General features: G+C 32.8%; 2 protein-coding genes and 1 non-coding gene across 4 annotated transcripts; 2 read left to right on the top strand and 1 right to left on the bottom strand.

Moving 5' to 3' along the window:
- The first annotated feature begins 4,826 nt into the window (after window positions 1-4,826).
- On the top strand, window positions 4,827-6,816 carry LOC120075656 (large ribosomal subunit protein uL22y-like). The gene is made up of 7 exons (XM_039029249.2): window positions 4,827-4,864; window positions 4,967-5,003; window positions 5,136-5,176; window positions 5,849-6,079; window positions 6,167-6,269; window positions 6,370-6,437; window positions 6,531-6,816. Exons 1-7 carry the CDS (start codon window positions 4,862-4,864, stop codon window positions 6,597-6,599), a joined length of 552 nt encoding a protein of 183 aa, XP_038885177.1. The 5' UTR covers window positions 4,827-4,861; the 3' UTR covers window positions 6,600-6,816.
- Window positions 5,637-5,766, top strand: LOC120076931 (small nucleolar RNA snoR74). The gene has a single exon (XR_005481678.1). It is a non-coding gene; the product is annotated as a small nucleolar RNA snoR74 (small nucleolar RNA).
- Window positions 6,817-7,920: 1,104 nt separating the features above from the next.
- Window positions 7,921-11,238, bottom strand: EMB1688 (Minichromosome maintenance (MCM2/3/5) family protein). Of its 2 annotated transcripts, XM_039029248.2 has the most exons (6): window positions 10,876-10,985; window positions 10,004-10,753; window positions 9,221-9,442; window positions 8,912-9,106; window positions 8,622-8,815; window positions 7,921-8,242 (listed from the first exon to the last, which is right to left on the bottom strand). In XM_039029248.2, exons 2-6 carry the CDS (start codon window positions 10,721-10,723, stop codon window positions 8,077-8,079), a joined length of 1,497 nt encoding a protein of 498 aa, XP_038885176.1. In that variant the 5' UTR covers window positions 10,724-10,753; window positions 10,876-10,985; the 3' UTR covers window positions 7,921-8,076. The 2 variants fall into 2 exon arrangements, with proteins under 2 accessions (XP_038885176.1, XP_038885175.1); XM_039029247.2 differs by having other exon boundaries at window positions 10,004-11,238.
- Window positions 11,239-14,883: the final 3,645 nt, after the last annotated feature.

Below are 14,883 nucleotides of genomic sequence, written 5' to 3'. Positions count from 1 at the left end.
AGAACCCGAGGAGCTATTGCCTCGTTCAAAGTTGCCGGACCGTACTGTTTTGGTCTCGAGGGTCTCTACCCTCATCATTAATTCTCTGACGGGTAATCCGTCTAGGCGGCCTACCACCGCATCAATTCCATCGGCTTTCTCGGCAACTTCTTGTAGCCGAGTCTCAAGGAAACGAACATTATCTGGGACCTCTCTCAGGTAGAGCATTTGTTCTTCTATCTCTACCAATCTGTCCACATGGGACTTGTTCAAGTTCTTCGTCGCCGACATGATCACTGATCTTCCCTCTATAAGCCAACTTGGCTCTGATACCAACTGTCACAATCGCTCTTTCGGAAGCTTCTCTTAGCGATTGTGCGGCACTTGTTCCCGCTCACGAACAAGCCAGCCAACTCGATTACGGACTGCCGATGGCACACCGAGTGCCTCTTGCAACCTCCACCCCCGTTTTAGGGAAAACGGTTTTAGAAAACGGGTTTGGAGAAAAGGTTTTCGTAAGAAGATTTGTGAGTGTGAATAAAGAAAGAAAGATTGTAGTAGACTAGAAAGCAATAAGCAACAACAACGGCTTTATAGAGTACTACTCCGGGTATGAGGAAATGATGGTTAGTCTTATCCCCATATAGTGCATTCTGAACAAAAAGCCAACTGGCGCCCTTGCATATGCAAAAGGGCGAGTGGTCACTTACAATGAAAATGTAAAGAAAGCAAGCTAACTAAACTAATACAATACAGGACATGAAAATATGCTAGAAGGGGGTTGGATTGGGCATGCGGCCATGGGCAACAGGCCCTGGACAAGCATGACCGTTACACGTTGCGTGAGGTTGAGGCTTCCGACTTTGTGCTTGAGGGTTGTGAATTAGGATTTTTCAAGTTTTAATTTTCTATTTTTTAAATTGGGCTGAGACAAAAAATTTATTGGGTTGGGCTTTAACCGAACAAGATTGATTGGACTAGGTTTCCATTTTTTAATATATATTTATTAATATATTAATTTATATTATAGGGTACCGCTCGCTTCGATTTTCTACCATTTTCAAGGTGGTGAGCCGAGGACTGAACTGAACCCCTCGGTTATGTTCTTCAGCGAACCAATGGTTTCAAATTTCTTAAAAAATTGGACCAAACCAGTCAATTCAATCCGATTTAATCTTATTTGTCGATTTCCGACTTTTGCACACTCTTAATTCAAAATTTGACCTAACACGGTACGCAATTTTGTTATAAAGTAGAAAACTTAAATTAGATATTGTTTTTTTCAAAAATGTGTTATCATAATAAGTTCATCCTTAATCTATATTCAAAACTAAAATTTTAAGAATTTTGGTCATAACAAATAAAAATTTAATGATTAATATCTTTGTAGATTGTAATTTTCTAATATTGGATAAATATGTAAATTATGTTGCTATAAATTAATTTCGTGCAAGATTGTCAATTGATCCTACCTCAATGGATTAAAAATATCATTAATTTAAAGGTGGATGATTTCATATCCATTCTTACATTTTGTTGGAAAAAAAAAACTGAAACCACGGGACTAGTAGCTTCTGTTATAAGTAATTTTATTTGCAATCCCTAATAAGACCTATTTATTATTTTATTTATCGTAATAATGAAATTAAGTTTGGTCTTAAACTTTTAAAGGTGTTTAATAGATCATCGAACTATCAATTTTGTATCGAATAAATTCTTGTAAATTTAAAATTTTTAAAAATCAATTGATTTATTAGATATAAATTTGCATTCTATGGTTAATAGAACCTAATGTTCAATTTTGTATCTATTAGATATGAGAACTTTAAAAATTCAAAAGTTAAGGCTAAATTCATAATTTTGTAAGTTCAAAGATTTAATAGACACCAAATTTGAAATGAACCAATTTGTAATTTGACCTTTTTCCAACTACAACAAATCTAGTATCTTTCACCTCTCGATTTATCTTCTTCTCCCTCCACTAGACTCTTTCAATTCTCCCATTAAATTAGAAATCAAATATCATACCTTTACGAAATAAGTATATATCAATTATCATTTAATTATAGACTCACTTTGACTACAAAGCTATGCTATTCATAAATATATTTTACGTGTGTACATTCTTTGTTTCTGGTAGAATAAAATAACAATTACAATTGCTTGAAAATAAATAAAAAAATAAAAAAAATAAAACTAGTTGCATAAAGAAAATTCAAGCCCAAAATAATAGAATATGTAGTACATTGATAAAATAATTGCATATATATAACAAAAGAATGGTAAAAGACTAAAAAGCTCACGCCTAGCCACCATTTTGTTCGCTTCTTCCTGATTTTCTCAAATTGAAAGCTATCATTGATAGCAACCATCAGTGATAGCCACTGATAACTGTTATTAGCTGCTATCACCGATAGCTACCATCAATTGCTATTGCTGATAATTGCTATCAGTGATAACTTTCAATTTGAGAAATATTAATACAATCTTAAAATATTAACTTTTAATTATCTATTAGTTATCAATGACTATCATAAAATACATTTTCACCAATTAGAATCAACCTTGAAATATTAACGGTTAAGGATATCAGTGGTTATCGATAATAGACTTTTATAACTAATTATCAACATTGAAAGCAAACCAATGACTTTGAGAGATTGAGCTATACCATTAATGGAAAACTATTAATGGCCATCACTGATGGACTTTCATAGATGATTATCAACTTTGAAAGATTAACACAATAGCCATCACTTATTATCTTCTGTCGTGGCTCTCACTTATAGACGTTCATCAATTAGAATCAACCTTGAAATATTAACACTTAAGGCTAGTAATGATAGACTTCTATAGTTGGTTATGAACTTTCAAAGAAACTCGATATATAGATTTCATCTAACTTTTATCACCGATATCACCGATATCACTAATGTCACTCATATCGTAGTTATCAGTGATAACTTCTTTCATTTAGGGGTGTACATGGATTGGGTTGGGTTGGGTTGAGGGTGTTTTTTTGGACTAACCTGAAAAGTTGAGTTGGTTGGGTTGACAACCCAAATAACTCAAATAAAGTCTTTAACACAACACAACCCAACCCAACCCACGGGTTGGGTTGCCGGGTTATAACTTTTTTTTTTTTTTTTTAAGTTTAAAATATGTAAATTTATATACAACACATGACTAATAACTAGAATATCATAAAATTAAAATGCTAAATATCAGATATCTAAAATATTTATTGCAAACTTTAAATAGAGACAAATATCATAACAATTTTAAAAGAAAAATATTTAAAATTTACAAAGTAATCAAATTTTAAACAAAAAGAAATATTTATAATATATATATAATTCGGGTTGGGTTGGATCAACTCAAATTTTTTTAGTCAACCCACGACCCAACCAAACCCAACAAAAATAGAAAAAATTTAACCCAACCCAACCCTTATATTTTGGGTTGAGTAGTCCGGGTTGTTCGGGTTATCGGTTATTTAAACACCCCTACTTTCATTGATAACATCACCGATGAGATACTATCAATGATCTTACTGATAAGATGCTATCAGTGATCTCACTGATTTCATGTTATTAGTGATAGTTCTCAATTACTGATAACATGCTATCAATGGTGGCTTCTATCACTAAGAATGTGCTATAAGTGGTAGCTTCTATCATCGATAACGTGCTATCAATATTAGCTTCTATCATCGATAACATGCTATCAGTGGTAGCTTCTATCAATAATAGCTATTTACCACCTTATTGTCCCTTTCCTTGTCATTTCCAAACATTATTTTATTTTCAATACTTCTCAAGGGTACTACCATAAAAAAATGAACAACTAAACCAAACTCTTCTTTTTCGTTTGATTTTGTAAACAAATATTATGGTACACAAATACACAAATATTTTAATTTGTACCCTTGGGTCATATATACCATTTTTCAAGTTTATTTCTGATAGACATCATACTCTTAAAGTCATGTAAAAAGATAAAAACTTTTAGTCTGTCTGATATCGTTCACATTTCTCTCTCTCCCTCTCTCTCTCTCTTTTTTTTTTTTTTTTTTTTTTGGCAAATTTGTGGACTAAAGAAGTAGTTTCTTTCATATCTATTTTCATTTACTATTTATATTTAATGTTTCGTTATAATAATCAAACTTGATGATTGACTCATTGGTGTTATGTCACTTATGAATTGAGTAATTTCAAATCTTGAGTACCAAACTAACCTCATAATTCTTACGAAAAAAATGGAAGAAGCAAAAATCGGATAAAAGAACAAAAAACTAAAAAAAGAAAGAAAGAAAGAATAAGCAAAAATTGGAGAAAGGAAAGAAAATAAAAAAAAAAAAAAAAAGAAAGGGAAGAATCAAAATCTAGATAAAGAAAAGAAAACAAAAAAGAGAAAGAAATGGAAGAAGCGAAGCAGAAATTAGAGGAAGAAAAGAAAATAAAAAATAAAGGAAAAGAAAGTGAAGAAGCAAAAACCGGATAAATGAAGAAAATAAAAAAAAATGAAATAAGTAAAAATTGAAGAAAATAAAGAAAATAAAAATATAAAAAAAAAGAAAGAAAGAAGGTGTGTAATAAGATAACTAAGATGAAATTAAAAATTAGAAAAAATTACTAATTAACACATCTATATTACAAGTATCCAACCATTGAAAAATTACGAAGAGAAATATACAAATGGGCCAAGCCCAAAGTGAGCCCAAACCAGAAATAGGGTTGGTCTTCAGTCCACTTTTGACTTTTTTAGGGTTTTGTAGAGTTTGTCCCCTCTCTTCTTATAAACCTAATTCAAGCATTTCCCTTCCTCTGTTCACGGCCAAATCCAACCCTTTTCTTCACAGACCCAAGTTGCAGCCGTCGCCATGGTTCGTCTTCTCCTCTCTTCTCGATCTTCCCTTCCAAACGATTTCATCTCAGTTTTAAGCTAGCTTCTAATCTTCTTTTCCTGTTCTTGTTCATTGTTGCAGGTGAAGTATTCCAGGGAACCAGACAATCCCACCAAGTGTATTTTTCTTTTTCTACACTCTCTCCTTACGGATCCTGTTTGATTTCTACTCAAAGCTTTGCATTTGATTTGATCTGTTTATTGCCTACCCTTTTGAATTTTCTGACACTCAGTTTTGTTCTTCTTTTCAGCCTGCAAAGCCCGTGGCTCGGACCTCAGAGTCCACTTCAAGGTAGGTTTTATTCCACTTCGTTGCTCTGCAATCCTTCGGAATAACAATCAACTAGAACTACTATGGACTAGGGCTTGTACCAGTAGTATTCGAAGTTTGTTTTTTTTTTACAATCCAAAATTTCTCTTCAGGAGTGATAGTTGTGCTTGATGCACGTAATTACCTGTTTGCTTTGATGTGCTCCTTTGTCTTATTGAATGTCTGTTGAATATTTGCTTGATGCAATCCCATATTCTCTCTTCGGTGCAAGTAATTGATTGATTTAAGCAAGAGTATATTAGAGTTTCCGTTAATGATGTTATATCAAAAGGCTCGTCTCTCAAAACAATTGCAGTTGCCGTTATTTTGAATTTCCCAGGATTTAGATCTAATGCTGGTCTTTATCTTTTTAGCTACACATTAATTATACGTATAAGTGAGTTTCTTCCGTGAACAATTTATACTTCTGTGTAACCTGATGATAAAAGCAGGGCTCTGTTGCCTTCTGTGAACAGGGCTCTCGTAAACTTCAGGGAAATTATATGCATTGTTATTGGGTGAACCTCTGTAACCAATAATGTCTTGAAGGTTCAGTAAATAATGCTACATATTTAAGCCTGTATTTCGAATATATTTTAGTACCATGTGTTGTTGCTAAGGCTCACCATAACTTGAAGGTTTTTCATATTATAGAACACAAGGGAAACTGCACATGCTATCAGGAAGTTGCCACTGGCCAAGGCCAAGAGGTACCTAGAGGATGTCCTTGCCCACAAACAGGCCATTCCTTTCCGTCGCTTCTGTGGTGGTGTTGGACGAACTGCTCAGGCAAAGAACAGGCATTCCAATGGCCAAGGACGCTGGCCTGTCAAATCTGCAAAGTTTATCCTAGATTTGCTTAAGAATGCTGAGAGCAATGCTGAAGTATGTGTTGCCTTTTCTGTCCCAACTCACTCCGAATTGTTGTTTTTGGTTTTTCCCGCCAGCTCATAATTATTTCTGCTCTTTTAGGTTAAGGGTCTAGATGTTGATTTGCTCCACGTATCTCACATCCAAGTAAACCAAGCTCAGAAACAAAGGCGTCGAACCTACCGTGCTCACGGACGAATCAACCGTATGTTCTGGCCACAAATTTACCTGTATTTATATGGTTGTCCAATCTTGAACTTATTGCCTGACCTTCAATTCCGTATTCTTTTCTGTCTGGTTGGCAGCTTACATGTCTTCTCCTTGCCACATTGAGCTGATTTTGTCCGAGAAAGAAGAGCCTGTTAAGAAGGAGGTAATATATCAGACTGCCTAATTATGCTTGTTCAGTTAAGAATGGATTGCTTTTAATGTATTTCTTATTTTTCCATAATTCATGATATCACAGCCCGAAACTCAGCTGGCGACTGGCAAACCTAAGAAAGGTCAAGCTATCCGTAGTGGCGCTTCCTCTTGAATGGCAAAAGTATAAATTCAGTTGTGGGTTTTTGCTGTGCCATTTCTTTTTTGAAGTGAGTTTAATTATTGATCACTATATAGAACGAGGGATTATTATTTAGATGTTTTGTGTGACCATGTTATATTTGGAACCTTTTCTAGTTCAATTTTCTTTTAAGTTGCAATCACATTCTGGCATTTTCTTTTTCTTAATGATATTTTGACCTCTTGGCATAGTTGTGATGATCACCATTAATTTCATTCTGCTAAATTAACACAGAATGGCCATTGTGTTCCTGTCACAAACATAAAACATAATTAGAGTGTTTCAACTACTGAGTCAGTCTTGTGCTACGGTCTGTTTGGAATGATTTATCAGTGCTTAAAAGGTGTACATTTAAAAAGTCATGTTAAAAAGTCATTTCAAACACGAAACATGCCCTTGTAATACTGTTTAAGAGCCTGTTTAGGAACATTTTGATCATCTTCCGAGTCAACTTTGTTAATACATTTACCTGCCTCAGAGTTCCTTAGATACTGCACCACCATTTTCACTCCCTAACAAACCTGATATTTCTAAATTGTTACCAACAGTCTGCAGCAAGTTTTTTGTTCTGTTTTGTACCATCGATACTACCATTAATTCTATTAGTTATTCATGGTTCGATTTTCTTCCCTTTTTTGGGTGGTGGGTCTGGGAAAAAACTTGGAAGAGCGTCATGGGTGGTCTCCTATCTTTAGATTATTTTCGAAATAAATTCTTTCTTCTCGAAAAATGATTATTAAAATTCTCTTTTTGAATGATTATCTTGTGTGTACTTTGGAGCGACTGTATAAGAAAAATCATCAGTCGGTAAATTGTCTTAAGAATGAGGATTGTTTTTAAGGGGGTGTTTGATTCAAAGGTTCATAAATAATTGAATTTTATCAACTATTGATGTTTTTTAAACTCCACCCCTCAAGTACAAACTTCCTATCAACTAAATATCTCTTGCACTCCAAATTTATACTTTTTAACCCTGATATGTTAGCTGGATTAAAGGCCTCTAAAACAGATAGTTAAAACTTCAAAGAATCATTCTCATCTCAAAATATAGGTAAATTACTCTGGTCTATGCGAAAGTAGGTTTCAAAGTTGTAATGGAACAAAAGTTTATGAATAGATTGATCATTTTTAAAACAAATTTCAATTTTAGTAAAATTTTAGGAACACAAAGTTAAAAGTTTGAGCAGCCATTAAACCCTTTCCTAAGACCAAAGAACAAGAACTTCACAAACTTTGTTCAGCAAGTTAAACTTCATGGACTTGGTATCAAATCGCCATGGCAATCTGTAGCCAATTTTCTTAGCAAGGTTATTCAAAGATTTCACTTTCTTGGCTCTTTACTGATGAAAACTGTTCAACATGCAAGTCAAAGAAGGGTGAAGGAAAGTATATACAATGGGGAGATTATATGCAGCAGATAGATTTGAAGCTCTCTGTTGGTTTTCATTTGTCATTCCCTCAAAATGGGATCGTTTTCCTCCGAGTCGTCTTCGTCTTCCAACTCATCTAACTCCTCAAGTATTGACTGGTTCACTCTCTTACGAGATTGTCTCCTGTGCTTCTTGAGCTCCAACCTTGGTTCTGCTTGCCGTGCGCCCATATCTCCAACCTTAATCCTGCAAAGAGAAAGTTCCATCACTATGTCGTTTCGGATATGGTTCATATGAGAATTAAGGATTCGAGCTGAATAAGCAACATCATTATTCAAACTATTCATAAACTACTTCTGGTGCCATGTTCATAATAAGTTCTAGTGTTATTTGTCCCTTCGACAGCGATGCCCCTAAATCCTGAAGTCTCATATGTGCTACATAAATAAATGCATATAAAATTGCAATCACAAACTCTGGTGTACACACACATTAGATATAAATGATGCAACAAATGCAACATTGCAGAGCTTTGCATTCTTTTTAACGTACCACCCCCTCAACTGCACATGAAGGATGCAAAATATGCAAGTGTTGTTATTCATAACCTCTAAGATTTACATACCTTACATCCCCCTCTCTTTTCGTTCCAAATGTTCTCAACTGGAATTCTTCCCTTATTCGAATTTCATCAAGAAGTTGGAAATAGTACTGATATCGCTCCCAGTCTCCTTTAATGACACATCCCGGTTCGCCAAGATGTAAACAATCATTAAAAGAGCATTTAGCAGGTTCACTGGCAAGAAGCATTTTCTGGATCTGTAGAGAATTTAGTTGAACTCAAGAAATGCTACAGAAGTTGAAATTTATGGAAGAATCAATGTCAACATTGCAAAGTGGCAAAAATGTATAAACCTCGGGGAAGGCTCGGGCAAGAGATTGCTTGGTTACTTTCATCAAACTGGGCTGGTTAAAACCAGGAGTGTCTGCCAGATAGCCCCCTCCCGACAACGGTAGGAGAGAAACATGACGAGTAGTATGCTTCCCTCTACCACTTCTTGTTGAAACTTCTGCAACACGCTGATCCTTAAACCACTTGCTACCTAGAATCTGTGAATAGACCAGAAAAATATAGAAACTATTATGAGCCTAGTGATCAAGAAAGTCCCAGAATCAATACGTTAACCAACATAGAGTTAGAACTGGAAGAGTGATCAAACACACCTGATCAAACCAATTATCTCCGTCTATAGCATCAGCTGCACGGCTATTGCTTCTGAGAGCATTGATGAGACTTGATTTCCCAACTCCACTTGGACCCACAATAACTGTAGTTTGATCTCTCAAAATATATGCAAGGGAATCAAGTCCAGTCCTAGTTTGAACACTGCAAAAAAGGGGGTCATAACCCCAGCTACGCAGTCTGGACTTCCAGGAAACTAGTGTCTGCATATGCCATTACTAACCACTGTCAGCATCACGAAAGGAAATGCATGCATAATTATGACAAAGTTTGACCAATCACTGCTCTCCTAGAGAGATTCAAGGTTCCAAGAGAAAAGAATATGTACTATCACAAGCAACGTAAGAACCAACTTTCTTGTTACAATTACAAGTTGAGGGCTGAGGGATTATACTATAAGAAAAAGAAGCACCCATGACAATAATAAAGAGGGTGACAACCAAGCAACAGCCTGTGGGAATAAATCAATGCTTTAATTGCAGCTCATTTTTTCCTTTATCATTTCCAAATTAGAAGCAAAACTTCTTATGTTACCATAGCTACATTCTAGAACTACAACATTAATTACGATTGTGATTTAGAAGTGTATCCTCTTTTCGTAAAAGATACTAAACCTTCATTGTTTTTGTAAGTGTCTGATGTTCAAAAATAATTCATGCATGATATTTTACTACATTAGTGATTAATCCTCATACGGAAAAGCATTGGAAAGTATTGAAAATAGTTATCAGGGAATTTAGTAAGTAGAAGATTGAAAACACAACCTCTTCATCAACAAGTTCCAACTTATTGAGACCCAACGTCAGTGGAATGCCTGTAGACTCTGCTTCAACTAGAAACCGCGTAAGTGTAAACGGCTCTAACTTTGGCTGATCCATGGAGAAGAGCACAAGCAAGTGATCCACATTGGCCACCGGAGGTTCAAGGATCTCCGAGCTTCTTTGGAAGATATTCTCGATCATTCCCCTGCGGTCCACCCAATCAATGGAACCAACGACCACCTTGTCCCCGACTAACACTCTCCTCTTTATCTTCTTCAGCACAGCCTTCACCACGCACAGCAATTCAACTCCAAGCCTAGAAGATTCGGAAGAATCATTTTCTAAGCTACCAGAACGCTCCGAATTGTCGTTCGAACTGTCAGAAAGTTGAGAAGGAAGCGCCTGAACAATTACGCGCATGAAATTGGCTTGGGCAGCGGCGACGGTGCCGATGGCTTGAGATTCGGAGAGAGGAGGATTGTCTTGGGGAGAGAGAACCGGTGCAAGAGACGAATAATCCTTGAAAGTATGTTTAGCTCGGAGTAGGTTCTTGCTTGGCGGAGGCTTATTGGAGACATTGTTAGGGTTATGCTGTTTGGCAACAATTGAGAGGCATCGGAAGTTGAATACTCGCCGGAGAACATTTCCGAAGACTGGAATTGATGAAGTGGCGGCGATAGCGGTGGTTTGGTGGCGGAGCATAGAAATGGAAGCGATCGCCATAAGAGTGAGCAAGATGATTCGAGAACGAATCTGCAAATTCAGATATCAACTTCTGAGATTGAGCAAAATTCAAAACAGAAACGAATTCCCTAACTAGAATAGCTCAGAATCAACTCGAGATTGAAAATTCAAGATATCTTTATGTTCCTCACTATTGAATGTAGAGTAACTGCTGCTTCTGCTGATGAAGATGGAGGAATTTCAGTGAGAGCTGACAAGCGAAGCTAATTGTCGTTCTGTCCGGAACTACTTGTCGTTTGAATAAAATGGGCCGTACCGGGCCGAGTCTAGGATCTATGAATTGTTGCCAAGCCCAGTTCATTTCGCACTTTTTAATGGTGGGCCAGGCCCATTCCTAAAGTGTCCCTCCTCCTCATAAAAGGCCCAAGCCAGTGTCGGTAGAGAGGGGTTAGGGACTCGAATAATAAACCTCTTAGTCACTAATATATATTGTTACATCAGTTGAGTTATGCTTAGACATAATTTTTCGAGATCTATACTGTGTGATATTAAATGAAAAATTGTAGGGAAAATTGAACAGTACCGTTACAATATGGTTGGTACACAATGGGAGTCAAGTTTATATCGTTAGATTTATGAGAAATAAATCAAGAGATATTTTTTTATCCTTCTATCTAACGTTTATAAGTGACTTTGTATACATCAAATAACTTTATAAAAATTTGGATTTTGTTAAATCTTGTCGTGAAAAATGAATATAAAAGAAATTAATCATGCTTTAAAATAAATTAAAGCTACAAAAGCATGTGTTTATTTAGTTCTTACATCTCTAATAACTTACTATATATAAATTGAAAGTTAGGTGATTAAAAAGAAAAATTTAAGTTTATATCTAACTGATACAAAAGTATAAGGCTTAATAGACTCCAAATCATAAGTTTAGAGATTTATTAGACAAATAGCATAATTACATATTTGGGAGTAATTTTAAAGTTGTTAAAATCATTTTTGTCATATTCAAAATAACTTCGAACATGTCTTGGTGTGTTTGGAAGTGATAGTTGGAGTAATGATTTTTTTTAAAAAAAAAAAAGAGATTTGATTACAATTGATTTGTAAAGTTGATCTTTATACAATCAAATTAATGTTTGGTTCTAAACTTTTTTAAACGATTTCCAAATATTCAAAAGTGATTTTGAATTATTATATTTGATTTTGAAAGGGAATTTAGAGCTATCCAACCACTCAAAATTGTATTTTCTATTTGAGAAATTATTATTTAACCAAATAATTATGGTAAATATCTATTTTTATTTCTTTTATTGTTAAATATTTATGTGCATGGTTCGTATTTGAGTGAGATGAATGTTCTATAGTAGACATCGAAAGAAAATTCAATATATATATATATATATATAATTGTTTGTTTTATTAACAATTTAATGACAAACAATGTTTTGTCATTTTTTGTTCTAATATTTAAATTTTGAAAAAAAAAATGATTTCACAAATAGTTAATCAACAATATTTTAATAAAAAATGAACTAGATAGCCATTTCGGGACTTATTCTTGGTCAATCACCTAACAAAATTCACCTATCAACTAATTCCTTCAAAATCAATTTGAAATGATTTTAGAATTTTTCTAAAATCAATTTTAGCTCATGCCAAACACCATCATTTTAAGGAAAATTTATTTTGATGACCGAAAAAATGATTTTGATCATCTCAAAATCACTCCCGAACCTATCTTTAATCACGAAAAATTAATTTAATATTTAATTATAGATTTTTAAATGAAATTTTCATATCACCATATGGGAATTTATGTTGAATGATTAAAAATAAAATGATTTTAATTAAAAATAATAAAATTGATTTTATAATTTAAATATATATTTTCGATTAAAAAAAAATGAAAGTTCGGATCTTTCAACCCACACGTCTATTTAAAAAATAAAAAAATAAATTAAAATCGAAAAATAATAGCATGAAGAGATAAGGCGATGTTGGTTGGTGATGGGTTGTTTAAAAAAGAAAAAAAGAAACGGCACATTGGAGTGAGGTTTAAATGTTCAGCCTTATCACCGTTTACACTTTTTTGAGTTTTGACCATTCCAAAAACAAGAAATATATACCTTCTCGGAACTCGTGGAGCCACTTTTTGGGATTTTAACCCACACCCTTTTCCAAAACTAGGGGCTTTTCTTATTCTAGAGGTCAATTTAATTCATAAATATCTTTTTTTTTTTTTTTAAATAACTAAGGATATTATATAAATTTATGGGTTTGCATTTAAAATGTTCTTTGTAATTTTTTTGTATTATTTATACTTTCTTTTTTTAATGAACATAGGTATATAAAATTTAGAATGATGAAATTGACTTCTAGACTATAATATATGATTGTATTACACAAAGGGATGAGTTCATTATTATAACTTGAGTTTTTATAATTTATGTTTAGTTTATAAAATATAGTATATAGCATACAAGTGATGATTTATTTCATGTTACCCTACATTTGAGTTAATAAATATTAACAATTTTGTGTGTTGTGATAAGATCATATTTAGTTGTTTAATTTTTGTTCTTAGATTTTCAAAATATTTATTTTGATCTCAGAGGCCAAAACTTTGATGTATGGTCTATTTTGATTTCTAAATTTTCATTTTGTCTATTCTAGTTTACAAACCTTTTTAAAATAACTATTTTGGTCGTTATTATGTTATCTTTTCATTTAATTTTCTCTAACTCAATGCTAATCTCTAGTCTACTTAACTTGAAATTATGCTCATATTAATATACTAGTACATATGCTAAAAGTTATGTCATTAATTTGTTATCATCAAAATAAAATTAAAAACTCAAATAATTACCTTTTTTTAAAAAAAAATTAAAGGGCTCGTAGACTTTTAAAAACATGAATAAAAATGAAACAAATTTGAAAGTTGAATGATGAAAATTAGCATCTTAAAAGTTTATAAATCAAAATTAATGATTTAAACAACTATAAAAGTTCATATACTAATATAGGATGTAGACCATATAAGAAAAATTGGATGATTGTTGGAAAAAAAATCTTATTTATAGAAAACAATTACAATGATGGATTATTACAAATTTTTATTGAAAATAATATTGTTAAAGTATCACTTGGGTCCATATTTGAATTTGGTTCCATTTGTTAAAATCTGATTTTAGTCTTACTACATTAAATAAATCTTAAGCTGATTAAGTCACTATATTTTCAACCTATCTTAAATTTAGTCCTTCAAAATTTATTTGGTTGAAATTAGTTAAATAATAATAACAATTTTCATATAAAAAAAAAACATTACGTGAACAAAATATACATATATTCACCTAGTTGTTGATATTTTATACGTTTAATTTTTAGTGGCGTTGATTGATATGTTGTTAATTATTTTAGTGACACTATTATAAGATTCGTATTTTAAAAATAAAAAAATTGCTAAAAACGAATTTTGGGTGACAAAAATTGCACGCGTTGCTAAAAATTTATCACTAAAGAATCAATTTTGCACAACTTGTAAAGAGGATTTTCCTAAAAGACTAAGAATATGTTTGGAATACTTTTTCAAATGTTCAATTCAAAAAATAAATCATTTTGGAAGAAACTGCAGTATTTGACAACCACTCAAAATACCTTTTCGATTCTAATTTAATCGATTTATATATATATATCAAAAGTGTTTAAATAAAAATAGTTTTTTGAAACAACACTTTTTTCTAAGTCAATCCAAACATACCTTAAATTATTTGAGAAAAAATAGCTAAAAAACTAACTAGGAACACTGATTTTAAGATCTATTGAAAGTAAATACACTAAAGAAAATACAATTTTTGATATGAAACAAAATCTAAAATACATAAACTAATATTTTAACCTAGAATTATGGTGAACATTAGAAGTCTTTATTAAAAAAAAAAGAAAAAAAAAAGAGAGAGAACTATAAATAATACTTACTCCTTTTTATTTTTTGAATGTAAATATGGGGGAAATTTTGAAAATGCACACATGATAAAAGATAAGGAATATAAGAGAAACTGATAAATTGCTTTAAAAAAAAAAGAAGATAAAATTAAAGCATGTGAACTTGCAGATAAAGATCACGTTTTAGATATGAAAATTAAAAGGCAAGCCATTGACTAATGTTGAACCCATTATCTTCTGAT

This window comes from Benincasa hispida, chromosome 4 (genome assembly GCF_027475165.1).
Source record: "Benincasa hispida cultivar pf3 chromosome 4, pf3_genome.v1.1, whole genome shotgun sequence".
NCBI lineage: Eukaryota > Viridiplantae > Streptophyta > Magnoliopsida > Cucurbitales > Cucurbitaceae > Benincasa > Benincasa hispida.
Note: the sequence above shows the minus strand (reverse complement) of the source record. Positions and strands in the feature narration are given on the sequence as shown.

What these genes read in the sequence shown, in the direction of transcription:
- LOC120075656 (XM_039029249.2), top strand. An exon ending in ACCAGACAATCCCACCAAGT is followed by an intron (nt 5,004 to 5,135) that starts GTATTTTTCTTT and finishes TCTTCTTTTCAG; the next exon opens with CCTGCAAAGCCCGTGGCTCG. An exon ending in AAGAGCCTGTTAAGAAGGAG is followed by an intron (nt 6,438 to 6,530) that starts GTAATATATCAG and finishes ATGATATCACAG; the next exon opens with CCCGAAACTCAGCTGGCGAC.
- EMB1688 (XM_039029247.2), bottom strand. Translation starts at nt 10,723, where the DNA reads ATGGCGATCGCTTCCATTTCTATGCTCCGCCACCAAACCACCGCTATC. An exon ending in GAGATAATTGGTTTGATCAG is followed by an intron (nt 9,107 to 9,220) that starts GTGTGTTTGATC and finishes GTCTATTCACAG; the next exon opens with ATTCTAGGTAGCAAGTGGTT. An exon ending in AAAAGAGAGGGGGATGTAAG is followed by an intron (nt 8,243 to 8,621) that starts GTATGTAAATCT and finishes TTCTCTTTGCAG; the next exon opens with GATTAAGGTTGGAGATATGG.